Source organism: Cucurbita maxima, unplaced genomic scaffold (genome assembly GCF_002738345.1).
Source record: "Cucurbita maxima cultivar Rimu unplaced genomic scaffold, Cmax_1.0 Cma_Scf00003, whole genome shotgun sequence".
NCBI lineage: Eukaryota > Viridiplantae > Streptophyta > Magnoliopsida > Cucurbitales > Cucurbitaceae > Cucurbita > Cucurbita maxima.
Window position 1 is genome coordinate 5,125,595 of NW_019272019.1, and position 26,816 is coordinate 5,152,410.

The 26,816-nt window shown below is 37.9% G+C and overlaps 5 protein-coding genes across 6 annotated transcripts; all 5 read right to left on the reverse strand.

The window, feature by feature from the left end:
* Positions 1–5,342: 5,342 nt before the first annotated feature.
* Positions 5,343–8,459, reverse strand: LOC111476604 (G-type lectin S-receptor-like serine/threonine-protein kinase SD2-5). Its single transcript, XM_023120335.1, has one exon. It carries the CDS (start codon positions 7,944–7,946, stop codon positions 5,481–5,483), a length of 2,466 nt encoding a protein of 821 aa, XP_022976103.1. The 5' UTR covers positions 7,947–8,459; the 3' UTR covers positions 5,343–5,480.
* A 3,631-nt stretch (positions 8,460–12,090) lies between these two features.
* LOC111476610 (putative clathrin assembly protein At2g25430) lies at positions 12,091–14,767 on the reverse strand. The gene is made up of 2 exons (XM_023120354.1): positions 14,462–14,767; positions 12,091–14,352 (listed from the first exon to the last, which is right to left on the reverse strand). Exon 2 carries the CDS (start codon positions 14,260–14,262, stop codon positions 12,307–12,309), a length of 1,956 nt encoding a protein of 651 aa, XP_022976122.1. The 5' UTR covers positions 14,263–14,352; positions 14,462–14,767; the 3' UTR covers positions 12,091–12,306.
* Positions 14,768–18,533: 3,766 nt separating this feature from the next.
* Positions 18,534–19,517, reverse strand: LOC111476675. Its single transcript, XM_023120452.1, has 2 exons — positions 19,265–19,517; positions 18,534–18,793 (listed from the first exon to the last, which is right to left on the reverse strand). The coding sequence occupies exons 1-2, from the start codon at positions 19,424–19,426 to the stop codon at positions 18,608–18,610; spliced, it is 348 nt and encodes a 115-aa protein (XP_022976220.1). The 5' UTR covers positions 19,427–19,517; the 3' UTR covers positions 18,534–18,607.
* A 523-nt stretch (positions 19,518–20,040) lies between these two features.
* On the reverse strand, positions 20,041–22,616 carry LOC111476611 (putative clathrin assembly protein At2g25430). The gene is made up of 2 exons (XM_023120355.1): positions 22,407–22,616; positions 20,041–22,297 (listed from the first exon to the last, which is right to left on the reverse strand). The coding sequence occupies exon 2, from the start codon at positions 22,205–22,207 to the stop codon at positions 20,252–20,254; it is 1,956 nt and encodes a 651-aa protein (XP_022976123.1). The 5' UTR covers positions 22,208–22,297; positions 22,407–22,616; the 3' UTR covers positions 20,041–20,251.
* A 1,179-nt stretch (positions 22,617–23,795) lies between these two features.
* Positions 23,796–26,093, reverse strand: LOC111476655 (auxin-responsive protein IAA28-like). Of its 2 annotated transcripts, none has more exons than XM_023120424.1 (4): positions 25,600–26,093; positions 24,994–25,274; positions 24,704–24,794; positions 23,796–24,083 (listed from the first exon to the last, which is right to left on the reverse strand). In XM_023120424.1, exons 1-4 carry the CDS (start codon positions 25,884–25,886, stop codon positions 24,026–24,028), a joined length of 717 nt encoding a protein of 238 aa, XP_022976192.1. In that variant the 5' UTR covers positions 25,887–26,093; the 3' UTR covers positions 23,796–24,025. The 2 variants fall into 2 exon arrangements, with proteins under 2 accessions (XP_022976192.1, XP_022976193.1); XM_023120425.1 differs by having other exon boundaries at positions 24,994–25,271; positions 25,600–26,091.
* Between the last annotated feature and the right edge of the window lie 723 nt (positions 26,094–26,816).

A 26,816-nucleotide genomic window follows, 5' to 3' on the forward strand; every position in this document is an offset into this window, starting at 1 on the left:
TTTTTTTTTTTTTTTTTTTTTTTTTTTTTTTTTTTTTTTTTTTTTTTTTAATTATTTTTAAACAATTTTCTTTTTGTTTCCAATAAATACATAAATCTTTAAATTGTTTAATTAGTCTCTTATTGGATATAAAATTGTAATAAATATGAATTTAAAAAGTATATAAATATATTAAATAACTCGCTCATAATTGTATTAAAAATATTTTCAATTTACTATTGTCCGTATATCTCAACTGTAATTGATATATATTTCGAGGGGAATAAAGCATTCTTTACAAGGGTAAAAAAAATCTCTCTCTAATATACATGTTTTAAAATTGTGAAGTTGATAATGATATATATTTCGAGTCATATCAGACAATATCTACTAGTAGTGACCTTGAGCTATTACAAATAGTACCCGAACCAAACACCTGTCAGTGTGTCAGTGAAGATGTTGGCCCTCCAAAGGGAGTGGAACGGGGAACGAAACATTTTTTATAAAGGTGTAGAAAACTCTTCTTAGCAAATACATTTCAAAACCGTGAAGTTGACGCTAATATGACAGGCCATAGCAGACAGTATCTAGTAACAATGGTCTCGAGCTATTACAAATTTTTTTTTGAGGATCGAGCGAGCGTTTCAATTTTCATACCCCACAATTGTTGTACTAAAAAAATTTGATGATTTTTTTTAATAAACTATTATTATTTATTTATTTATTTCCCGTCTTTCATACTCCTCCTACTATTATAATAGATACATCTCGAATCAACGCTGCAAACTTTAATTTAGTTTTGTCTCTTCTAATTTTTAATAAAACGATAAAAACAAATCTTATTATGCTTTCGATGAATACCCGACATCAACCAACTTTATAATTACACGCATAGAATTGCACGATCGAAAAAATTCACTAACCTATCATAAAATTTATTTATTTATTTATGAAATTGACATATTATGAAACCAAAAGATTTATTTAATATATAAAAATAATAAAATGGAGTAAATGAATTATTGAGATTTATCATAATTAATTAAAAATAGACCCATTCCTATAAAATTATGATAGAAAATAAAAGTACCTAAAAAAAGGGAACAATAATTAATTATGTTATTATATTTCCGTTTTTTTTTTTACAATAATTTCCCTAACTACAAAACAATGATTGATTTTAATTTTAATTTTAATTATTTTAAATGAGAAATAAAAAATACTCCAAAAAATAATAAAGCTGACCAATTTTGGATGTTAATGTAACCATTTATTTTTGCATAATAATGAATGTATATTAATAAATAAATTAATTTATGGTATGCTAATTTAAATGCTTTTTTATTTGCAAATAGTTAAAATTATTATATTTTTTCTATTTATTTGTAATTTATAATTTAAAAGAAAACTTATATGGTTAGGATCATGTAAATAATATGATAATAATGTCAACAAAAATTAATAATAAAGTGATAGTTCATAAATTGGATAGCTTTAGAAATATTATGTAGTAGGCAATAGGTATCATCTAAATCCTTTATCTCTTTACTTACCATATAATAATATTATACATATATATCTATATATATAAGGTTATGAAATTCAATAAATTTGAAATTTTAAAAATAATAATTAATGTATTAATATAAATTTATTAAAATTGTAATTTAAAAAATTGACGTAATAAATAAATATAATTTTTTTAAGACTAAATTTGTTAAAGAGGAGAAAGCGCCATATTTATTCGGGGCGCCACCTGAGCTTACGACCGCCTCATTTTATGTTTCCTTAAATGCCCCCACCGCAATCCTCGTTCGACGTTCACATCTGAGGTTAATTTGGTCACATCACTTACCCACCTCGCAATAAAAGCCACCACTTTTCCCGCCGGTGGTGGCCATGGATTTTCGTATTTTCCATTTTGAATTTGAATTCATAATTAAATAGTTTTTTATTTGAGGAGGTCTCATTGGTCAGCGGAAATTCAATTTTAATGGATAAATTAAACCATTAAAATGATATATTATTATTAATTACACATTTAATTTCTATATTTTCATAATGTCAAATTTAAACACCAAAATTAAAAGCTTATAAATATTGAATATGATAGACTGTTACGTATTAAAATGTGACTATTAAAAAAAGGTTTATTTTCATTTCTCTCTCCAACTAATGTGAGATCTCATAATCCAGTTGCTTTAGGAGCCCAACGTCCTCACTAGCACGCTACCAGGTGTGTAGCTATGATACCATTTGTAACAATTTAAGTTTACAGGTAACAAATTTTGTCTACATTGAGTCGTTACGTATGACCGTGAACTTCACGATTTTAAAACACGTATGTTAAGATGAGGTTTCTACACCCTTATAAAAACATGATTTGTTTCCCCGCAATGGATATGAGATCTCACAATAAACTAAATATATGATTTACCAATAACTTTTATTTTAACGAGCAACGTCCCTTAGCCAGACTATTAATTAAAAAAATATTTTTAATTATATATCCATATATTTTTATAATATTTATTTGATTCCAAAATAATTTTTAATTTTTAAATGCAAATATTGCTGTTAAAGGAGTTGTTGAGTTTTGTTTTAATTTAATTAAATTATTTATTATTATTATTATTATTATTATTATGATTGGTTGAGTGGTAATAGAAACGGCGGTTGATTAAAAGAGACGAAATTAATTAGATTGGAATGTAATTAAACCCTAATTACCTACTTTGAAACAACCTCCTCCATGCTTTTAAAGCAAGTTCCGCTTCCTAACTCCCACGTAACTTCTCTAATTACCTATTTATCCTTGCACGCTTTTTTCATTTCTTCTGTTATAATCTTGCCCTTTTTGTAATTTTCTTTCCAAACCACTTAACCTAAATATTTAATCATAAAAATTAACTTAAACGTATCATTGACTAATAGGTCACAGGTTCGAGTCCTCTCACTTCCACTATTGTTTTATTATTTTAAAAAATAAAATTTAAAAGAGATAGATATCTAACCTCGTCATTCCCGTACCTGGATTATAGTTATCTAATCTCATCTTATTTAGCCATTTTTTGAGAACGAGGTTGAGGCTAAATCATAAGCCATTCAAACTAGTTAAAACTAAAACCGCTCCTTTAGGAGCTCTTACAATTAGATCTCGAATTTTTAGAACGAAAAATGAACGTTTATTTTAACTAAATAAAATGTATTCAACTCATAATTTATTAAATATATTTCACATTAAGGAAAAAATTAGGGTTTTGGTATATGGGGAAATAAATAGAACGGGAGAACAATGTTATCCCTATCCAGAATGAGGATAAGGATAGTGTAAGGCCAAGTCCAAACAATCCCCGGAAAGTCACGTGACAGGGGGGAGAGAAACACGTGAGGGCATTGGCTGCTAGGTGGCACCACGCGACACAGGCGCGTGCATTCCGACCACTGCATGTTCTCTATCCTCTTCTCCTTCTTACACTCTACTCTTCCTTCTCTCTGGACATTCCAACCAACTTCCCTTTTCTTTGCTGGTCCTCACTTTCTCTTCTTCCATCACCCAATCATTTCCCTACACGTGGTACTCAATGCCACGTTGGACCCCTGCCATTTAGGTCCCCCACTTCGTCTCAATTCTGCTTCATCCTATTTGGAAACGACGCTTCATCTATTAAGAAACTCGACACTAGAACCACTTGTTACTTCTAATCATGTATATGTTTATTTCGATAATGATTGATGAGATAAATAATAGAACGAAGGATTTAAATCTCTTTTTAATAGCCAACTTGAGAGTACCTCAATGACGTACATGTTGTTGAGCTAAAAAAACGTCTTTAGTTAAGTAGTGTAACACCCAAGAAAGAGAAAAAAAAAACATCTTTACCTAAAAGAGCCTGTGTTGATCTATGGGGGGATAGTTTTCACTTTTACAAGCAAGAAATGCGTAACCTAACCAATTTGTAGGGTATATGACTCCCGTAATATTTATAACAGCCCAAACTCATCGATAGTAGATATTATCCATTAGGGCTCGTTACGTATCGCCGTCAACTTCACAATTTTAAAACATGTCAGCTACGGAGAAGTTTCTACGTTATTCTCTCCGAAAGTGGGAGATGAAGACAAAAGGCCAAACAAATGAGGATATGAATGAAAAAAAAAGGTGGGGATTTCAAGGAGTGACTGACCCATGAGCTTACATTTTTGGACACACATCATTGTTCAAATCCCCTTTATTCCAAATGCTTCTTGTCTACATTTTCTCCCCAAATTTTCATCTCTTCCCTTTTCCTATCATATCATATAGCAAAATATGACGACAATGACAGTGACAACGACAACGACAACGACAACAAGAACGACGACGACAACGAGATCATGATGATGTAGTTTCGGAGTTTTGAAGAAGTTGAGTGTGAGAATCCCACGTTGGTTGGGGAGGAGAATGAAACATCTTTTATGAGGGTGTGAAAACTTTCCCTAGCAGAGCGTTTTAAAGCCTTGAGGGGAAGCCCGAAAGGGAAAGTCCAAAAATGACAATATCTGCTAGCGGTGAGTCTGGACCGTTACAAATAGTATCAGAGCCAGACACCGGACGATGTGCTAGCAAGGAGGCTGTTCCTCGAAGAGGGTAGACACGAGGTGGTGTGCCAGTAAGAACGTTGGGTCCCGAAGGAGGGTGGATTGTGAGAATCCCATATTGGGTTGGGAGGAGAATGAAACACCATTTATAAGGGTGTGAAAACGTTTCCCTAGACGCGTTTTAAAGCTTTGAGTAAAAGTCCAAAGAGGACAATATCTGTTAGCGGTGAGCCTGTGCCGTTACAAATGGTACCAGAGCCAGACACTGGACGATGTGCCAACGAGGAGGCTGTTCCTCGAAGGGGTAGACACGAGGCGGTGTGCCAATAAGAACGTTGGGTCCCAAAGAGGGGTGAATTGTGAGAATCCCACATTGGGTGGGGAGGAGAACGAAACACCAAGGGTGTGAAAACTTTTCCCTAACAGTCGCGTTTTAAAGCCTTGAGGGGAAGCACGAAAGGGAAAGTTCAAAGAAGACAATATCTGCTAGCGGTGGGCTTGGAACGTTACAAATGGTATCAGAGCCAGACACTGGACGATAGGCCAACGAGGAGGCTGTTCCTCGAAGAGGGTAGACACGAGACGGTGTGCCAGTAAGGACGCTGGGTCCCGAAGGGGGGTGGATTGTGAGAATTCCATATTGGGTGGGGAGGAGAACGAAACACCCTTTATAAGGGTGTGAAAACCTTTCCCTAGACGCGTTTTAAAACTTTGAGGGGAAGTCCAAAGAAGACAATATCTGCTAACGGTCGGCCTGGGCCATTACAGACAATAAAGAAGTAGCAGAGAACAAATTTACCATACAAAATCAGCACTCAAAATGTACATAACAAACAGCAAAACTAATTTACAAGAATATGATGTTATGTAAGAAGTATAAGAGAACTCATCTGTGGAATGAACGATACGATACGCCGAAATCATCTTGGCCCGGATAGCTTCACCGCCGAAAGATATGCATCGCTGTTGCAGTCGGAAGGCCCGGAAGAGGTTCCTCCCTCACTGACTGATTTGAAGAAGCTTGAAAACAGGCGAGAACCGAGCGGGGAGGAAGTCGGAGGCGGAGGAACGACACAAAGGCCTTCGAGCATTTGGACTACTCGAGTCATTGGTGGCCTGAGGTGCATATCTTCTTGTACGCACCAAAGAGCAACTTTGATGGCTGTAAAAACTCTCTCATCACCATCATTTATCACCAAATTTGGATCAAGGAGGTTTTCAAGTCTTCCTTCTTCAAGCATTTTAAAAGCATATGATGGGAAATGGCCTTTTTCCGACGTTTCGGTTGGGTCGAAGTTTTTTCTTCCCCCGACTATCTCGAGCAACACCATCCCGTAGCTATAAACATCACTCTTCTCTGATATAGCGTAGTTCGTGATCCACTCTGGTGCCAGATACCCTCGAGTTCCTCTTAGTGTCGTGAAAACATGGCTTTGCTCGTGTGTCATTAGCTTTGCAAGCCCGAAGTCCGATACTTTTGCAAGGAACTTGTCATCGAGAAGCACGTTTTCGGGTTTGATATCACAGTGAATAATCTTTACGTCGCAATCTTCGTGGAGGTAAGCTAGTCCTTTAGCTGTTCCTAATGCAATATTGAATCTTGTGTTCCAATCTAACAAAAAATCTTCTTTGTTCTTCCTAAATATCCATTTGTCCAATGACCCATTTGCCATGTACTCATAAGCAAGAAGCTTGTGTGATCCTTCAGCACAATAGCCTTTGAGCCTAACCAAGTGAACATGATGGATGCTACCGATTATGCTCACTTCGGCTCGAAACTCCTTCTTCCCCTGACCGATCGCCTCCAATTTCTTCACGGCAAGCCGGGTTCCGTCCGGTAGAGCTCCTTGATATACCGAGCCAAATCCCCCTTGACCAAGCTTCATCGAAAAGTTATTGGTTGCACTTCGAAGATCGTCGTAGCTATAACGAATCGGCGCCCCGGTTAAACCATTCAAGAAGTTATCATCCTCAGACGTCTCGTGAGGAGTTCCGGGCGGTTTCTTCTTCATCTTGTAGTAACAAAAAGCCAAATAAACTAGACCACAAATGACGAACACAGTAAAAACAACGATGATCGCCACGATATGAGAGTTCATTCCACCATTTTTACTCCGATCATTGTCGTCACCGCTACCTACATTGTTCAAGATCTTGATGTATGAAACAAAGTCATAGTTTTCGTTTGCATTTTGAAACCCACCTACGTCGTCCAACAAGAAACACTTCCCTGTTCGGTTTTCGAAGAACAACGCCCGACAAGAACAGTTGCTCATGCAAGATTCCTTGCAACCATCTAAATCAGTCGTCGAAGTCGATGGTAGGAATCCAAGTGCAAAATATTTTAGGCCAAACCCCGTACTTACAAGCTCGATACTTCCATTCGAACGATCACAAGGAGACACAATCCCAGGCTGACAATTCGGATTCGAGCTAAGAACAGTAGGGCATTGGCATCGGTTCCCACTATAACATATAAAATACGAGCCACACGGCTCCGGTGTGCTACAAGAGTCTTCAGGTATCCTAATGCTCGACACAGCACCGGAATCTTGAAGATTATAGAACGAGATAAAGCCATCGTCTCCTAAAACAGCTATCCAAGTAGCATTTTCGTTCACTTTATTTGAGAAGATGAATTGCCAGAGCAAGACATTGTTTCGATCATAGAACCTCCAAGAGTTTGAATCAAGATTCGCCGAGGAAACAGCTCCACCGTTCCGATTAACGGTTTTTCGATTCTCCTTAGCCATCGACCAGTAAGGCTGCGGGGATCGAAAGCCTGCTGATAGAATCAGATCACCAGATATCATTTCAAGGGAATAGCTCAAGTTATTTTTGCTAAGATCACTCACAAGTTTCATTCCTTCAACAAAATCCTGCCCTGATAAAAGGGTATCAGTTGGATAGCTAAAACTCTCCCAAACGATACCTCGATCGCTATCGTTTGCTCGTAAAACCAAATTCCCCGAGTTCTGCAACTCCAAACCAGAAACCCCTTTGTCACTTGAATTTGTAGACCAAACCACCAAAGAACCTTTCATCAACATTGCATTTCCCTTCTCATCAAATGTAAACTTATCAGAATTTAGAACAGGGGAGGCCCTATTGGCCGACCAAACAACTCGTAAGCTGCCTGTGTGGATGATAGCCAGTGTAAACCTTGTAACATCTTGAGTAGTCACAAATCCAAACCCAAATTTAGAGTTATTGGACATAAGAAACAAGCCATCGTTATCAATCCAGTTCATCTGAGAGCCTTGAAACCCTGGAGAAATGTTCCCAAAACTCCTAGTACTTGCTAAGGATACTCCACATTGAATCAAGATGAACAGATAAAACCAGCTCAAAAAACAGATTAAACCACCAAAATTTGAAGAACCCATCACAAATTTCAGAATCAAGCTTCGACCCAGTTGAGAAAATCAATCAAATATGAAGAAAACAACGCAAAAACACACAAAAACGCACAGAAAGTGGAAGTTTCTAAAGCGAAATGACATCAAATAGAACTCAGCAACAATGGGTATTGACTAATTTTGAAATCCATGGAAGAACAAGACTACACTGAGCTCCAATGGCGTCCGATCAAGTCAATACTTGGGGAAGAAGAACAACTTATCTGTGGAAATTGTGCAAAAGGACCAGAGCTCGAGGTTGTACGAGGAAGAGAGGGGCTGTGGGTGGTTCTTCTTCTACGCTGGTCTGAAAAGGGCAGAAAAATAAAGGGTTGTTGGGAAGGAATTGTTTGTCCTGTCTCCATGTTGTGAGAGATACCGCCATTTTCTTTTCACCCACCAAAGGAAAGATGAGCAAAGCGTTCATATGGGGTTCGTCAGTCATAATATTTAATGATTTGCTTCCCATTCTTTCTTTCTTTCTTTCTTTCTTTCTTCTTCTCCATCGCTTGGAAGATCCCAAAAGATGAAGAGATCCAAAGCCTTCATATATTATAATCTAAATTTGGTGTTGGGATCATAAATTTCTGCATTTTTTATTTTTTTTGTATCATAATCATTTTAACTTATTCTTCTCCTATCAATATGTGAATTTGGGGAGTTTTAAGGTTTACCATCGACAACTCAATGTTAAAAGCGTTCATAAGACTTGAGAAATCGACCAGCTTGAACTACCCAATCGAACTTGAAATTTTGAAAAATTGAAAATTCGGGTTTGTTCATGACATTTTTAGATCACATCAACCAAACCCATAGTTACAACCCAACACAAACTATAAAAGTTGGATTGGCTCGTGATATTTTTTTAGTTGGGTCAACCAGACTAACCCGAAAACAGGGTTTTTATGTGTTGAATTTCAAAAATATTATTGTTTTAATTAAGCTATTCTTACACTCTCATGATTAATTTTAAATAAAATTATATTCTTCCAACCATACAAAAATAAATGACTTAATTTTAATTGGGATAATTTAATTAAATGGAAGGATAGTAGTGGGGGAGCTGATAGGTTATTGGATTTTATTTATTTATTTATTTTGTTTGTAGGTAATAAATAATGCAATTTTTATTTATATTTTCTAAGTTTAATATTGATACCCACATGCTTCAATCTTCTTGGTTGGTTGCCTCCAAGTTGAGTATTTGTTTATTTAATTTTTTAGTGTACTTTGGAAAATTAAATTATTTTAATTTTATTCCAAAGGAAGAACCCAAATTAAATTTTAACTAGACTTAATTTATGTTTTGGTCGTATTTTTTTTAATTTTTTATTTTCCCAATTGGATAATAATTAAATTTATGGATTTTTTTTTTTTTTTTTTGTTCGGTTCTTCCCTGATATGTATCAATCGTCATCCCGAACTTATAATCTTTAGAAATTTTTAAAAGAATAGCAAAATTGGAAGTGCAAAACTATACTATTAATTACCCAGAAAAAAATTTATTCTTCGTAATTTGAAAATTAATGGATTTTTTTTATAGAAATAATAGATAACCCGACAAATAATTTTTTTGATATAAGCGAGTTTAAGGTCAATGCAGTGAAATAGAGTCTTGTCTGGAATCAATCATTTATTTTATATATGCTTGGATAAGATAGCGATTTTTTATCTGCATCCAGTTGGTTCGTTTGATTTGTGCTCGAGCCGGATGATGAAAAATTATCATGTCCGGTTCTTTCGGGGGATGGATCCATAATAATTCACCTATCCTAATAACAAAAAAACCAGATTTGAATGATCCTGTATTAAGAGCTAAATTGGCTAAGGGTATGGGTCATAATTATTACGGAGAACCCGCATGGCCCAATGATCTTTTATATATTTTTCCAGTAGTAATTCTAGGTACTATTGCATGTAACGTGGGTTTAGCGGTTCTAGAACCATCAATGATTGGTGAACCCGCAGATCCATTTGCAACTCCTTTGGAAATATTGCCGGAATGGTATTTCTTTCCCGTATTTCAAATCCTTCGTACAGTGCCAAATAAGTTATTGGGTGTTCTTTTAATGGTTTCCGTACCGGCGGGATTNTCATAAACTTAGAAAACAATTTTGTCTTCCTTGTGCTTTGCATATATATATATATATATATATATATATATATATATATATATATATTATATTATATGTCAAATTGCATGCAATACCAAAAAGAAAAATAAAAATTACGATAAAATTGTATAAAATTAAATTAAAATTTTAAACCAATTTGAACATAGTTGAGTTGATGTATATGATTGATTCTTTTTATAATTTTTATTAAAAAATTTGAGAATTTTTATGTATAATAAATTTTTAATGAAAATTTGAATTAACTTTAATTTGATTTGAAAAATGAGGGAAAAGAAAGTAGAAAAAGTCACTTACTTTAAGACTTCGGCTTTTGTGCTCTTAAAGCACTCTTTCAAACATGGAATGGTCTTTGGAGAAAACAAGAATTAGTGTAAAAATATTTCCATGTTTCAAGCAAATAAAAAAGGAGATACGAAATCGAATGCATCGTATGTATCTGTGGAGACAGAAGAAAGAAAACGTTTTGTTTAGTTCGAACCGACGATTATAAGATTATCTCGATATTGCATACATTTCATATTAATACTACGAAACTAACGTCTTGCTATCATTTGAATAATCTTGAGATGGCTGTTTTTAAGACTACATCAAAATTTTTCGATTTCGAATACGAACTATCGATATAGTGATACTAATTAACTTACGTAGATTTCTAAGAATTCTATGAAATGAATATTTGAATTGATAGTCATGTGAACTATTCCCGAGAAGAAAACACTATTCTACAACATTAGACATTAAATTTATGACATGAACACCTGCATATAAAATGTCGTAAATGTTTCAAAATTACCCTCAAAGTAGAAATTTTACGGGTTTCTTCTGTCCCGAGCCACACGGGAAGAAAAAATGAACACCCGAGTCAAACATCCAAAAAGCAAGCAAAAGGGTTGAAGGGGGGAAAGGTGAAGAAGGAACCTCAAAATCTCTTGAATGAGAGAACTTGGTTGTGGTGCCTTCCAAGCTCTCCTCACACTCAAATACCCTACAGCCTTGTCTTGGGCTTTGGATGGGCCTTTCCTAGCTCAGCTCAAGCCCAATATTGGCGGGCTGTAAAATTGGGCCAGTTGAGAATAGTAACAAATGGGCCTGGACATTCCTTTTGGGCCCGTCTCCAAAGTGTCGGCCCAGTAAGATCAAGTTTCGATGTAGATTAAAAGGTCAAAATATGCACCGATTCATGCTTTTGGAGTGGCTCCCCATCGCTCTTTTTGGTGTCTTATAGAATTTTTCATATTTCCGTATAATACAGCAGTGCTCATTACCCATCTGAGTGAGTCTTGCCCATTTATAAGGAATATGGATGGTCTCGTTGCAAGAGATTTGCATCTTTCTTTTTGTTTGTGAGTCGGTCCACCACGATCAAGACCCATAATTGGATTATGCATTCATCCGCCGTCTATACTACTAAATTGCAGAATCGGCACACTGTAGTATGTGTCTGACTTGCTGTGATCCATTTTATTCTCTTGTTCAAATTTCACTAGATGGTTGCAAATCATGGCGTAACTCAAATCTCAAACGAATATTTTTACCCTAATAGAATATTTAGATCTAAAAAGTCTTAATCTTCCGTAAGATTGTTAAATTGGAATGAAATCAACTTGATTTAGGAGTTAAGAACATAGCATTTATGAAAGTTGTTAGATTCAACGGGTAGTGGATTCATGTTGATTGTTTCTTAATTTAGAAAACATTGAATTTCAATGACAAAGCCACCCAGAATAAAGTTTAGACAATGTTAGCAACATTGAAGACATTTATAACAAATAATTAGTGAATTCATGGAAGAAAGCAAATTAGACAACCAATTACAGCAATGTACATAAGACTGCAAAATCCAAATCAAGAGTACACGTGGCAATCGATTAGAGTATCATTTTACCTGGTTACTATGAAGAAAGAACTAAGACCATCAAGTTATCAACAAGTTGTGAATCTAATATCGTAACATCGAAGATCTCAAAGCAAATTTACAGAAGAGCTCAAAGCATTCAAATTAGAGTAGGGATTTATGAGACTTCCATTATCAAAAGCCATAAAATAATATCAGCTGTCCACAGCCAAACAAAGTTCCCACCCCACTTTTTATGGCACAAACAGCAGAAGGAAGCAAAAATTATATCATTTAGTCAAAGAAATACACTACAAATACAGGATGAACATAGTATATATATATATATATATGTGTGTGTAAAAGGCATGCGTAGATATCATTGAGGAATGTAGTAATACCCGCTGCCGTTCATCGGAGGCATCCCGTACGGCATCGGGGCCATTGGTCCGGCTGCCATGTTGTAGTAACCTGGGGGGTTACTCATTTTGTTCAAACTGCTCTGCCCCTGCATCCCATCTCTTGCATACTGCTGCCATAACTGCTGTTCCTGCACCAGCATATGCTGTTTTTTCTCCATCTCCACCATTTGCACGTATGAAGGTGGTGGAACGCTTAATGATGCAGCGAAAGGATCCTGATTCACGGCCTGGACGGTTCCATCGGGAGCTGGAAGAGCCAGTACAGGAGTTTTGCCGTTTCCGGGGTGGGGTAATGCTACACTGCTAGCGCTTCCACCGCTCAGCTGTGCAGTGCTAGTGTGCTGCCTGACCATTCCTTGGTCATACATGCCATTTAGCAACAATGGGTCGAGTCCACCACCAAGCGCTGCCTTCTGCCTCGATAAATTGCTGGCTGTCTCAACCAACGCCAATTCCCAATCGGCTTTGCCAGGTTCAGCAGCCGGGGTCTGCCAGGCAGAGGTTACTTCTGGCTGTCCATCAGAAGGGAAAGCTTCCCAGGAAACATTTGCGCCATTAGCTGCTGGGCCAGCAAACAGAGCCAGTGCTAGCTTGTTACCTTGAGCATCTGCACTAACTGCATCATCTCTAAGATTGACCAAGTCTTCCGTGACTTGTGGTTGAGGTTTAGGAGCAGGCTGGGGCTCGGGTTCGGGTGGAGGTGGAGTATAATTTTCAGGTGGAGGAAGAGCTTTTATTTCATTCATATCAGGCACTGGTTCTTCCTCTTGAGGAGCGGGCGGAGGTGGCTCCCTCTCGGGGCTCTTTGGCGCCTTCCCTCTTTCCCTCAGAAATTCCTCCAATGTCTCCAGTAACTTGCTGGTAATTCTCTGCACCTCTGGATACTCAGAGGATCTAGCAACTCCTGTGTCTTTACACCAATTATAGAATGCAATTAGCTCATCAATCTGCTTGGCTGCACTACCATATGCATCAAATGCCTTCATACTGTCAGAATACTCCATATCAAAGAATTTGTCAAGCAAAACAGCCAAAACCTCGCAAATATCTGCATACAACTGAAAACTCTCCCTCACTAGAGGATACAAAGCATACAAAATCATCCTACTACTCTTCGCCAACCCCGTCGGTCGACACGACAAGAATCTATCCAACAATCTCTGCAAATGTCCCATCTTTCCGAAAATTCTCTCAATTGGCATTTCCCTCAATGGGGTCACAGGCCCCTTGTTACGCCCCTGCCCCTGCCCCTCCCTCTCCATTGATTCTCCTACGTCACCAAAAGATCTCGACCTCCTCATCCCACCATAGTTTCCATTCTCTCTCTCGCCCCTATACTCGCCATAACCGTTCTCATACGGCCTCGGGGGCGGAGATCTAAAGTCATCTCTTCCATCAAATCTATCATCCCCACGGGAATTTCCCCTTGCACTACCACCTTTCTTTTCAAACAACACCAATTCCAGTCGTTGATCTAAGTAAAATGCATAAGTTCGAATAAAAGCTGAGTGATCCCATGAGCTCGAATGAGCTTCATCCTTAAAGTCAGACATATTCAACAGCCTCGTACCCCTTCTAGTGGCATACAAGATCTCCTCCTGAAACACCGGGTCCCCTTCATTCAACAACCTGTGCACAAGTATGAGTGCCTTGAGCGCCACAATCCAGTCCCTCGTTTTGGCCAGACGCTTCGAAATCGCCACCACACACGCATTCACATAGCCACGAGAATACGATGTCAGGCTCAAAATCTCCCTAATATACTTCTCACTGGCCGGATCATCGTCATGGCTAGTGGCCTTTACGATCGCCACCTCAAGGTCCGGCGCCGTATTACTCGCAACCTTCGCAATTCCAATACTCGTCTGGTCCTTCACCGCCCCGATCGCCTTCCGGATCGTACTAGGCGCCATCTCGACAATCTCAACAAAACCCTCACCAAACTCCCCGCTTCCTCTCGGACTCGATCCTCACTACCCTCCCTCAGCAAACAGTCCACACAACTAAAAAATATCAAAACAGCAAAAAATTGCTTAAAACTCGCATAAATCAACCAGTGAAAGAAATCACAGCCAAAACCATCAAGAAAACCACAAAAACCATCAAGCTTACCAGCAACGGAGGCTGAATATCGTAGATCTGCAAGAAAATCCCTCAGATTGACGCGACGGCCGCCGAATTGAAGGAGGCTGTCCAAGGAAACAGCTAGAAAGGCGAGATGAAAATGCAAGGAGATGAGAGAGAAGGGAAGAAGAGAGTGAAAAAGCGACAACGCGGAAGAGGAAAGAGCTGAGAGATTCGGAGCGATGTTATCGGAGTCGGTGTTTTGCAGTGGGAAATGGGTGGATCTAGGTAGGGGTAGTAGTAGCAGAGAAATGAAACCGATCTTGACCGTTCATTTTTTCCATCACAGATCTGAAACATACACATAAATCGCTTAAAACCGCATTAATCCTTAAATACGGGACATTTTAGTTTCCGCATACACAAATTTCAAACAATTTTAAAATTAGTTATAATTTTTATTTTTCTGAAAAAACTTAAAAATCTAACTTTGAAATTTGGTGAAATAGAAAAACGAGAGACATTTTATGGAAGGTGGAGGCGGCGTGTCGGAAGAAAGGCATAATCGCGCATTCGACGTGTTCGGTTACGGCGGTAATTTTTCTTTTCTTCTTAATTCTTTACCGCCGGCCTTCGTTGGTCAACACGGTCACTCTTTTATTGGAATATCATTATTATGTTCCTTCGTAAATCCAATTTTACCGTCATTTTTTAATTCAATTGCGCAACTGTGGTAATTATTACCCCAAATATTAATTTATATTTGCAAGAATTTAAATTTTAAAATATTTTAATGATTTATAATTCCTAAACTTTCAAAATTACAAATTTAATTTTTAACCTTTCATTTTTTTTTTAAATTACAAATCTGCTATATACAAAATTAAAAGTATTAAACATAAAATTTAAACCTAATAAAAACAAAATTAAAACTTTAAGAATTTTATATAATATCAAAAATTTAGAAACTAAATAAACAAATCACAAACTTCAAACACTAAGTATATATGATAAAAAATACCGATCCATATAATTTTATGACATACCAATACATATTGCTATTTAAATTCGGACATGATTCATTAGACACCACATTAATTATCGTCATACAAATCATGATTTGTTCATATTAAGACATTAAAAAAAGTCGTATCTTATTAAGGAAACCTCACATTTCGAGATTCACATGACCTAAGTACTGACATCTAATTTTATTCATTGTGGGAAATATATTATATTGGATCTAGTTCCCAAATTTAGTACATGTCGCTATTATTTACCATATTGCTATATGGTATAAAATCCATGTGAGTTTAAATTCTATTGGTACCCTTTAGGGGACAAAAGGACAGTTTTGTTGGGAGGTACATAAAAAAGAGTATTTACAATAATTTGGAACATATTACTGGGATACACATCGTAGTATGTTATGTTTCTTATCGACTTTCTTTCCCTCTCTTTTTTGCTAGCTGGCTAGTGAAAAGCATGTCTTAATAACAACCCAAATCCACCGCTAGCAGATATTGTCTGCTTTGGGCTTTCATTCAAAGTTTTAAAACGCATCTACTACGGAGAAGTTTTTACACTTTTATAAGAAATGTTTCGTTCCCCTCTTCAACCGATGTGGGATCTCACAATCCACCCCCTTGAAGGCCTAGTGTCTTCACTGGCACACCGCACAATGACAGACTCTGATACCATTTGTAACAGCTCAAATCCACTGCTAATAAATATTGTCTTCATTGGGTTTTCCCTCAATATTTTAAAATGTATTTGGTAGGGAGAAATTTTCACTCTTATAAAGAATGTTTCGTTTTCCTCTCCAACCGATGTAAGATCTCATAGTCTCCTATAAGGTCAACCTTCAACTACGAGCTCACTAGAGAATGCTATAAGTCCTATAAAAGTTGAAGGTTTTTATCCACTATGGATTAAGAAGTTGGAAGTTGGAGTAGGTTAATTGAATTGCAAATTTAGCCCTAAATGAGGTTTGAAATTTCCTTAATGAAATAATATCCAAGACTCTTATTTGAATTTCTTTTTCCTATGTGCCAGGACGGCAACATTCATATGATGTCGGTTTTCAACACTTGGACCATTATGACACCGCTATTCCCTTGTTTTCTCCAAGCTTCTTTTCATTTATTTTTTATGATATTTTAATATTACTTTAAATTTTATGTAACTTTCAATAGATTTTTCTATACAAAAAAAAAAAAAAAAAAAAAAAAAAAAAAAGCATGTATTAAAATTTTTCAAAAAAANAAAATATATTCAATCTTTTCTAATTTAAAATTTATTATTATCACTAATAATTACCCCTTTTATCTCCCAACCCTTTGGCTTTCAAATTAGGACAAGGCTGATATTCTCAACGTTGTTGTCCCCTTAACTCTTGTCCAAGCCAACAAAAATAAGAATTAAAAATAATAATTTTAAATACCAAATCCATCAGGCAACAGATAATAAACAATTTCAATAATTTCTGGATGTAAATATTTTATTACTATGAAGCAGATGCGTACCTGTAAACCACATGCGAATTTCAGCAGTATTCCGCAGGGCTGCGAATTCCAACAATCCACAGCTAAGAAGCTCCAATAATACCCATCAATGCCTGGATCTTCAAAAAAAAAAAAAAAAAAAACTTTATGAAGCAAATAATTATGGATTAGTTGAATGATACTATACATACCCGTGTAAACTTTTTAAATTATAAATTTAATTTAAAAGCTTAAAATTATATTACACATAAAAATTAAATTTATCGCCAAGAAAACAATTGATTTCTAATTATAGGCCTAATGAAAGTTTAGAAATTGAATAGAGCTATAGCCACAACGAACCGAGTAAAAGAGTAGAGATGCAAGGCAAAGGTAGGCATCACTGAGTGTAGTAATACCCACTCACTCCTAACCAGAGGCATTCAATAGGGCACTCTGAATCACTGGTCTTGCAGCATAGTAACTCGAGTGGTTACTGATTTTGGCACTGCATCTTTTATTAAGCATTTTGATTAAACAAAAAGCAAAGCTACGATAACTTATGTTCAAAATAGACAATATCATATCATTATGGAGGTTTGTAGTTCCTAACACTCGTCTCTTGTATAATGCTATTATATTTGTTGTTGCTCACTAGAAGTTGTAGTTTCTTCTCCATATCGGCCATTTGCACATATGACGGAGGCGGGATGCTTTACGATGCTGCGAAAGGATCCTGATTAACCGTTTGAATGGTAGCCAAATCAGGAGTTTTGTTGTTGGTAGACTGCTAGCACTTCCACCACTTAATTGGGCAGTGCTGGTATGCAGTCTAACTATTCTTTGATCATACATGCCATTTAACAATAATGGATCAAATCCACCACCAAGTGCTGCTCTCTCCCACGTTAAATTGCTTGCATCTATATCAAGGCCAGTTCCCAATCCGCTTTCCCAGGTCCAGCAGCAGGCGTCTGCCCTGCCATGGGTTACTTCTGGCTGTCGATTGGAAGAAGGGAAAGCTTCCCAGGATTCATTTGTGCCATTAGCTGCTAAGCCAGCAAACAAAGCCAGTGCCAGACGACTATGACCTTGATCATCTGAACTAACAGCATCGTCTCTCAAATTGACCCAAGTCTTCTACGAATTTTTGTTGAGGTTTGGGCACAGGAGGAGGTTCAAGTATGATTTTCAGGTGGAGTGATAGAGCTTTTATTTCATTCATATCAGTCATTGGCTCTTCGGAGGTAAAGCAGGAATCAGAAACCTCTTAATTAGTTCATGATATTCCTCTTAATTTGTAAAGGCTCAATAATTCCCGACAATCTTTTTCTCGAAAAAAGTACACCATAGAGCCTCCCTTGAGACCTCCTTCTCCAGAGCTGCTATCGAATAGCCCCCTCTTAATCGAGACTCAACTCTTTCTCTAGAGCCCTTGAATAAGGGGTAGGCTCACAACTTTTTCGTTCGACACTTGAAGATATTATTGGCATGACTAAGTAAAAGACATAGTTACGATACCATAGTAAGAATCAAGAACCTCCACAATGGTACGGTATTGTTCACTTTCATAAGCAAGCTCTCATGACTTTGCTTTTGGTTTGTTTTGGTTTCCTCTAAAGACGTGATACCAATGGAGATAGTGTTCCTTAGTCATAAACTCATGATCTTCCTCTTAATTAACCAAGGGGAGTACTCCTCTCAATAATCCTCAAGAAGGTAAACGTTGCTCCTTCTCTCGATTCGTCGGTCTTTTTGCTCTGTCCCTAACAAACGTATCCAATGTCTCCAATACCTTGCAGTCAATTCCCCGAACCTCTAGATACTCAGAAGACCTTACAACACCTACATCTTTACACCAATTTATAAAACATAGAGAGCTCATCAATCTGCTTCCCTGCAATATCATACGCATCAAATGCCTTGACACAGTCCGGATGCTACATACCAAAGAACGTATCATGCAAAAGAGCCAAGACTTCACAAATATCCGAATACAACTGAAAACTCTCCTTCACTAGAGGGCACAGCGCATCAAAATCATCCTACTATTCTATGTCAAACCAGTTGGCCGGCACCAAAATCATCCTACTATTCTATGTCAAAATCTTCCTACTATTCTACAGTTCTATGTCGATACAGCTCTCTCAAACTCACTACTTCAATCACGATATAGTCCCTCCCAAGCTAAATATTCAACGAACACAGAAAAAAGAGAAAAATACAGAAAAATCATCATATATCATTGTGCTCGTTCAAATCCACGAATCATTGGCTAAAAACTAGCACTAAGCAATCACATATTAAAAAAAAACTGAGAACAGTCCATAAGGAGAAACAAAAAACACTTTTAAGTTTTCAAACTTACCTGCACGATAAGAATCCGATCGGTCGTTAACGGCCTCGAATAAGCAAAAACAATATTCTTCAATCGCTGGAGTTTAAAAGCGAGCTGAAAACAGTGGTTCAGTGAGTGAAAGATAATGAAGCGAAAAAGACGCCGGAATGGCAGCGTAGAGCCACCGTACATTCCCGACGATCTCCTCGGTTCGTAGATTTTTGGCCGTCGGTGGCCAAAAAATAGGGAGGAAAATGAGCAGAGGTAGAGGGATTTACGCGGGGAGTTGGAGAACAGGCACGAGTTTTGGACCGGTAATTACCTTTTTATCTCCCTGTAATTTACCCGGTAAATCAAATAGGTTATCGCAAACCCGCCAACATTCAAAATTCAAATAGTCACTTACCGCCGTGTAAATTCGAGCCCGTCACAGTAAATAAATTCTTAATTACCGTCTTAAATATTTACCATTTATTTTTTCCAAACCTTTTCGTTTTCTCTCTCCTCTCCCTCCTCTCACTTCTGAGTCATCACTTTTGGAAAAGAAGGCATTAAAAGAGAAGGATCCTCCACTCTTTCATGGTGGATTTTCTTTCTTCTAATTTATTTAATTTTATTAAATTAAAAGTTTAGTGTTTTAATAAAACCCATTTATTTTATTTAAAAGTTTAATACATAATCATACCAAACACTAAAAAAAATTTAGAAATTCTTACCTAAAAATATACGAACGACGAAAATCTAAGTTAAAATATATACTCTCAACTAAGAACGAGAACGAGAAATTTATGAGCCGATGCTTTCAATTAGAGTAGGGATTTATGAGACTTCCATTATCAAAAGCCATAAATAAAACAATTTCAGCTGTCCACAGTCAAAAACAAAGTTCCCACACCATTTCTGGCACAAACAGCAGAAGGAAACAAAAATTATATCATTTAGGCAAAGAAATACACTACAAATACAGGATGAACATAGTATATATATATATATATGTGTAAAAGGCATGCGTAGATATCATTGAGGAATGTAGTAATACCCGCTGCCGTTCATCGGAGGCATCCCGTACGGCATCGGAGCCATTGGTCCAGCGGCCGTGTTGTAGTAACCTGGGGGGTTACTCATTTTGTTCAAACTGCTCTGCCCCTGCATCCCATCTCTTGCGTACTGCTGCCATAACTGCTGTTCCTGCACCAGCAAATGCTGTTTCTTCTCCATCTCCACCATTTGCACGTATGAAGGTGGTGGAATGCTTAACGATGCAGCGAAAGGATCCTGATTCAAAGCCTGGACGGTTCCATCGGGAGCTGGAAGAGCCAGTACAGGAGTTTTGCTGTTTCCAGGGCCGGGCAATGCTACACTGCTAGCGCTTCCACTGCTCAGCTGTGCAGTGCTAGTGTGCTGTCTGACCATTCCTTGGTCATACATGCCATTTAGCAACAATGGGTCGAGTCCACCGCCAAGCGCTGCCTTCTGCCTCGATAAATTGCTGGCTGTCTCAACCAACGCCAATTCCCAATCGGCTTTGCCAGGTTCAGCAGCCGGGGTCTGCCAGGCAGAGGTTACTTCTGGCTGTCCATCAGAAGGGAAAGCTTCCCAGGATCCATTTGCGCCATTAGCTGCTGGGCCAGCAAACAGAGCCAGTGCTAGCTTGTTACCTTGAGCATCTGCACTAACTGCATCATCTCTAAGATTGACCAAGTCTTCCGTGACTTGTGGTTGAGGTTTAGGAGCAGGCTGGGGCTCAGGTTCGGGTGGAGGTGGAGTATAATTTTCAGGTGGAGGAAGAGCTTTTATTTCATTCATATCAGGCACTGGTTCTTCCTCTTGAGGAGCGGGCGGAGGTGGCTCCCTCTCGGGGCTCTTTGGCGCCTTCCCTCTTTCCCTCAGAAATTCCTCCAATGTCTCCAGTAACTTGCTGGTAATTCTCTGCACCTCTGGGTACTCAGAGGATCTAGCAACTCCTGTGTCTTTACACCAATTATAGAATGCAATTAGCTCATCAATCTGCTTGGCTGCACTACCATATGCATCAAATGCCTTCATACTGTCAGAATACTCCATATCAAAGAATTTGTCAAGCAAAACAGCCAAAACCTCGCAAATATCTGCATACAACTGAAAACTCTCCCTCACTAGAGGATACAAAGCATACAAAATCATCCTACTACTCTTCGCCAACCCCGTCGGTCGACACGACAAGAATCTATCCAACAATCTCTGCAAATGTCCCATCTTTCCGAAAATTCTCTCAATTGGCATTTCCCTCAATGGGGTCACAGGCCCCTTGTTACGCCCCTGCCCCTGCCCCTCCCTCTCCATTGATTCTCCTACGTCACCAAAAGATCTCGACCTCCTCATCCCACCATAGTTTCCATTCTCTCTCTCGCCCCTATACTCGCCATAACCGTTCTCATACGGCCTCGGGGGCGGAGATCTAAAGTCATCTCTTCCATCAAATCTATCATCCCCACGGGAATTTCCCCTTGCACTACCACCTTTCTTTTCAAACAACACCAATTCCAGTCGTTGATCTAAGTAAAATGCATAAGTTCGAATAAAAGCTGAGTGATCCCATGAGCTCGAATGAGCTTCATCCTTAAAGTCAGACATATTCAACAGCCTCGTACCCCTTCTAGTGGCATACAAGATCTCCTCCTGAAACACCGGGTCCCCTTCATTCAACAACCTGTGCACAAGTATGAGTGCCTTGAGCGCCACAATCCAGTCCCTCGTTTTGGCCAGACGCTTCGAAATCGCCACCACACACGCATTCACATAGCCACGAGAATACGATGTCAGGCTCAAAATCTCCCTAATATACTTCTCACTGGCCGGATCATCGTCATGGCTAGTGGCCTTCACGATCGCCACCTCAAGGTCCGGCGCCGTATTACTCGCAACCTTCGCAATTCCAATACTCGTCTGGTCCTTCACCGCCCCGATCGCCTTCCGGATCGTACTAGGCGCCATCTCGACAATCTCAACAAAACCCTCACCAAACTCCCCGCTTCCTCTCGGACTCGATCCTCACTACCCTCCCTCAGCAAACAGTCCACACAACTAAAAAATATCAAAACAGCAAAAAATTGCTTAAAACTCGCATAAATCAACCACTGAAGGAACTCACCGCTATTCCGAACGAGAAAACCACCAAAATCATCGCGCTTACCAGCACCGGAGGCTGAATATCGTGGATCTGCAACGAAATCCTTCAGATCAACGCGACGGCCGCCAAATTGACGGAGGCTTTCCAATGAAACAGCTAGAAAAGGGAGGTGAAAATGCGAGGAGATGAGAGAGAAGGGAAGAAGAGAGGGAAAAAGTGACTGCGGAGATAAAGAAAGTGAGAGATTCGGAGCGATGTTATCGGAGTCGGTGTTTTGCAGTGGGAAATGGGTGGATCTAGGTGGAAGGTAGTTGCAGATCAAAGAAACCGATCTTGGCCGTTCATTTTTTCCATCACAGATCTGAAATTAATTTAGCAATGAAAATGTTAAACTTTATTATATAATGCATTTAATTTCTGTAGCTTAAATTTTATTACCCAAAATTATTTTTCTGTTTCAAATATTTAAAAAAAAAAAACTGAAATTAATTTTAAAATTTGGTGAAATGGAAAAAGGCGAGCCATTTTATGGAAGGCGGAAGGGACGTGTCGGAAGAAAGGCATAATCGCGCATACGACGCGTACGGTTTACGGTCTTGCGGCGGTAATTTTTCATTCCTTTTTTAATTCTTTTTTTTTTACTGACTTTATTATTTTCCTCCAAATTTAACCCACTTTACCATCATTTTTAATTAAATTGGGTAACTGCGGTAATTTTAAAAATCGATATATTTGATACTTTTTATAAGTATTCATAAAATAAAAAAAGAAAAAGAAAAAAAAAAAAAAAAAAAAAAAAAAAAAAAAAAAATATATATATATATATATATATATATATATCCCAACATGGATCTATAATTTAGTTTAGAAGAATAAAAACCTAATTATTAATTTAATTTTTTAATTTAAAAAAATGCCCATTTGTATCAATATATCTATAAAATTAAATTTTTGACATCGATAACAAAATGTGGATAAGAACCACACAAGAATGTTCTTGTTTAAGTTCAAATGTTGATTGTAATAATTGATGTTTAAGGTTTGAATCGAGGTTCAAGATTCAGATTCAACACCTGTGTATCTCGACATTTCCTGCATCCCTATGACAAGGTCACATTGCTTACTCTTTACTTCTAAAAGTGAAGATTAGAAAATGCTTAAGAGGTCGATCTACTTAGAATTACTCTAAGTAATACGTTTAACTATGGAGTTCCTATTAGTCTCGATTCGTTTATGTACCCGTTTTTTATTCGGGTGTTACATTTAATACCAAATAAAGTATACCGAGCTTAAAATACCAATCCAAACAGTTTTACAGTCATACCAATACATATTGCTGGATAAATCCAGACATAAGAACACATCTATTATCATCTCAAAGATCGTTATTTGATCCTATCCTGCCATTAAAAAATTGTCATATCTTACCGACGAAAACCCCACATTTCCAGATTCACATGACCCATTAGGCACCAACATCTTTCATTAATTATTTATTGAGCAGAACAGATACATATAGATGGCATAATGTTAACCATTGAAATTGGCCAATCAAATGATAATCCTGGAGTGACATCCAAAGTCTCACCCATTTGATGAACTTTTGCAGATGGGTCTCAAAATACTATCAAACAAGCAACATAATAAACTTACAAGCAGCAATCACACAAGGATTTCTTCCATTAGTTTGATGGTTGTCTTCTTATGATCTTCATGCACTGTACTGACTCAAGAAACGTCCTGTAAAGCATTATTTCTTGTATTCATAATCTAATCATCGTTTCACAGAATCAAAGTTCCATGATATTTACTTCTAAGTTCTAATAATGCATATGGAGAGACACCGTGAAAAAGAAGAGAATTTTTGTCAAAAACATAAAATCGATTGGAGAGGAGAACGGAGCATTATCCATAAGGGTGTGAAAACCTCTCCCTAGCATATGCGTTTTAAAAACCTTGAGGGAAAACCCAAAGAAGACAACATCTATTAGCGGTGGGCTTGAGCTATGACAAATTACACAACGCGATGTGCCAGTAAGGAGGCTAAGCCCTGAAGGGGGTGGATTGGGAGATCCCATATTGGATGGAGAAGGTAACGAGTGCCAGCGAAGGCGTTAGGTCCCGAAGGGGTGGATTGTGAGATCCCATATCGATTGGGGTGGAGAACGAAGTATTCTTTAAAAGGGTGTGGAAATCTCTCCCTAGCATACACATTTTAAAAACTTTGAGGTAAAGTCGAAAGGGAAAACCTAAAGAAGACAATATCTGCTAGCGGTGGACTTGGGCTATTACAGATGAGTACTATTGTCAATGTTTTCATCGAGAGAGAGAGAGTAAATTAAGAAAGAAACACTGCTTACTGCCATGGAAGATCTCCTGCAAGCAGCCAATCTCCTTCTTTGTTCTGATAGGTGAGAGTTAAGATGGCATTGCTGCTCCCACACTTTTGATCTGTTCATAAGAAAACGTCAGCTTTGAATCTAACTACCACTCAGCAACAAAAATGGGATCATTTTGAGTTCAAAACATGTGAGGTCGGGAGTTTCAAATCCTTAATTCTCAGTCGAATATATATATATATCTAAACCAATTTGGAAGTAAATTTGGAAGAGCACTTCCAAGCAAATAAATAGTTATACTGTTCACTCACAGCAAGAATCGGAAAACATTGGGATCAAGGCAGTTTTCAGCGTCTGATAAGAGCTATACAGCCCCACATCAATCTTCCTTGCTATTGGCACCCCTTCCATCTTCACCTTCACATATTTTGGGTTAAAAACAATTTCTTCATCTTCATCCTCTTCCATCCAATAGTGATTTGGTATCTGATCAGAACCAAAGCCATCCTGTTGCAGTTCATGAAGGTACTTTTTCCTCCATGATTTAATGGGCGGCCAACCCATAACTTTGTTCTCCTCTCCAGCATTTCTGCTATGAAAAATGGAACAAATCATCAATTTTAAGTTTGAAAATGAAATTCAGACCCATAATTGAAAATAAGAACTGAAATCTAACTTAAAAACAGAGAAATATATATTATCCAGTTTATGTAAATGGTTATATGAACATACTCAAGTAGTTAAATATCAGTGTCTATCCTCATGGGTCGATGTTCAAATTCTCTCCCTACATAATAATACTTCCTTTGAATGATGGAGTGGAGGATTAATCAGCATATTTATCTAACGAGCATAGATTAGAGCATAGATTGAAGTACTCTAAAAAAGGAAAAATCAGTTGAGCAAATGGAACTCACATGTGTAGAGCACAAGAGCTTCTCTGGTTGGTGTCCTTCCAGTCATCGTCTTCCTTGTTTGGGTGACCGCTCCACAGCAGCAAAGACAGCTCTTTAAACGAGTCTTTGCTCTTAAAGAAAGCATCTTCATATCCACGCTTGTGTCTACCATGGCTTGTACTTTCTGCACACAGGCAGCTCCTCGGATCTGAACCAAACACATCTTTTCCATCGCACGCAGCCCTGTTCAGGTCGAAACCTCTGGTGGGATCTGATACACAAAGCGCTAGCTCAAGTTGAAGCTCCATTAGGATCTTCTGTTTTCAAATAATTCAAAGGCAATGGGATGAGGGTAGTTAGCTAGCATTAGCAATGGATCGAATGGGTAGTTTTGTTAGCAACTTTGGACTATTTATACGTATATCAGCTAGGTTAAGAGAGTGAAGGAGACGACAACTAGGTAGAGAGAAAAAGAGAGACAACAATGGAAGTTGGGTCTGCTGAAAGAAGGGCAGTGATATGGACACCTTCGCAGAAAATAATACTAAATGGATGCAAGTTTGGTCTAGTAGTCATTTCTGTAGAAACATATCATAAATTAAGTAGGCCAAGCACCTAACTTCATTCAGCAAAGTTCTTGATGATCAATTTCCCATGCTTTACGCTTCAAAAAACCATTAAATTCTAAATCAAAACATTAAGTGATGTAATGGCCCAAGCACACCGCCAGTAGATATTGTCCGCTTTAGCCCGTTACGCATCACCATCAGCTTTACGGTTTTAAAACGCATTTGTTAAGGAGAGGCTTCCACACCCTTATAAGGAATGTTTCATTCCCCTGGCACACCGCCTAGTGTCTGGCTCTAATACCATTTGTAACCGTCCAAACACACCGCTAGCAAATATTAGCTATTTTAGCCCGTTACGTAGTGCTGTCGGCTTCGCAGTTTTAAAACACGTCTGTTAAGGAGAGGTTTCCACACCCTTACAAGGAATGTTTCGCTCCTCTCTCTCTCCAACCGACATGAGAACTCACAAGGGAATTCGATTTTCAGTATCTTCTGTAATATGATCTTTGATATATTGATACTCAGATATTCCATTGACAGAAGAGACTAATTAAGTAGTTTCCAAAGTAATCTCAACAAGGGGTGCGCGTGATATGCTTAAGCTATCGTCAACTTTTTGAAATCAAATCATGAAAGTGACGACTAACAGCAGATTGCATTAAAAAAACT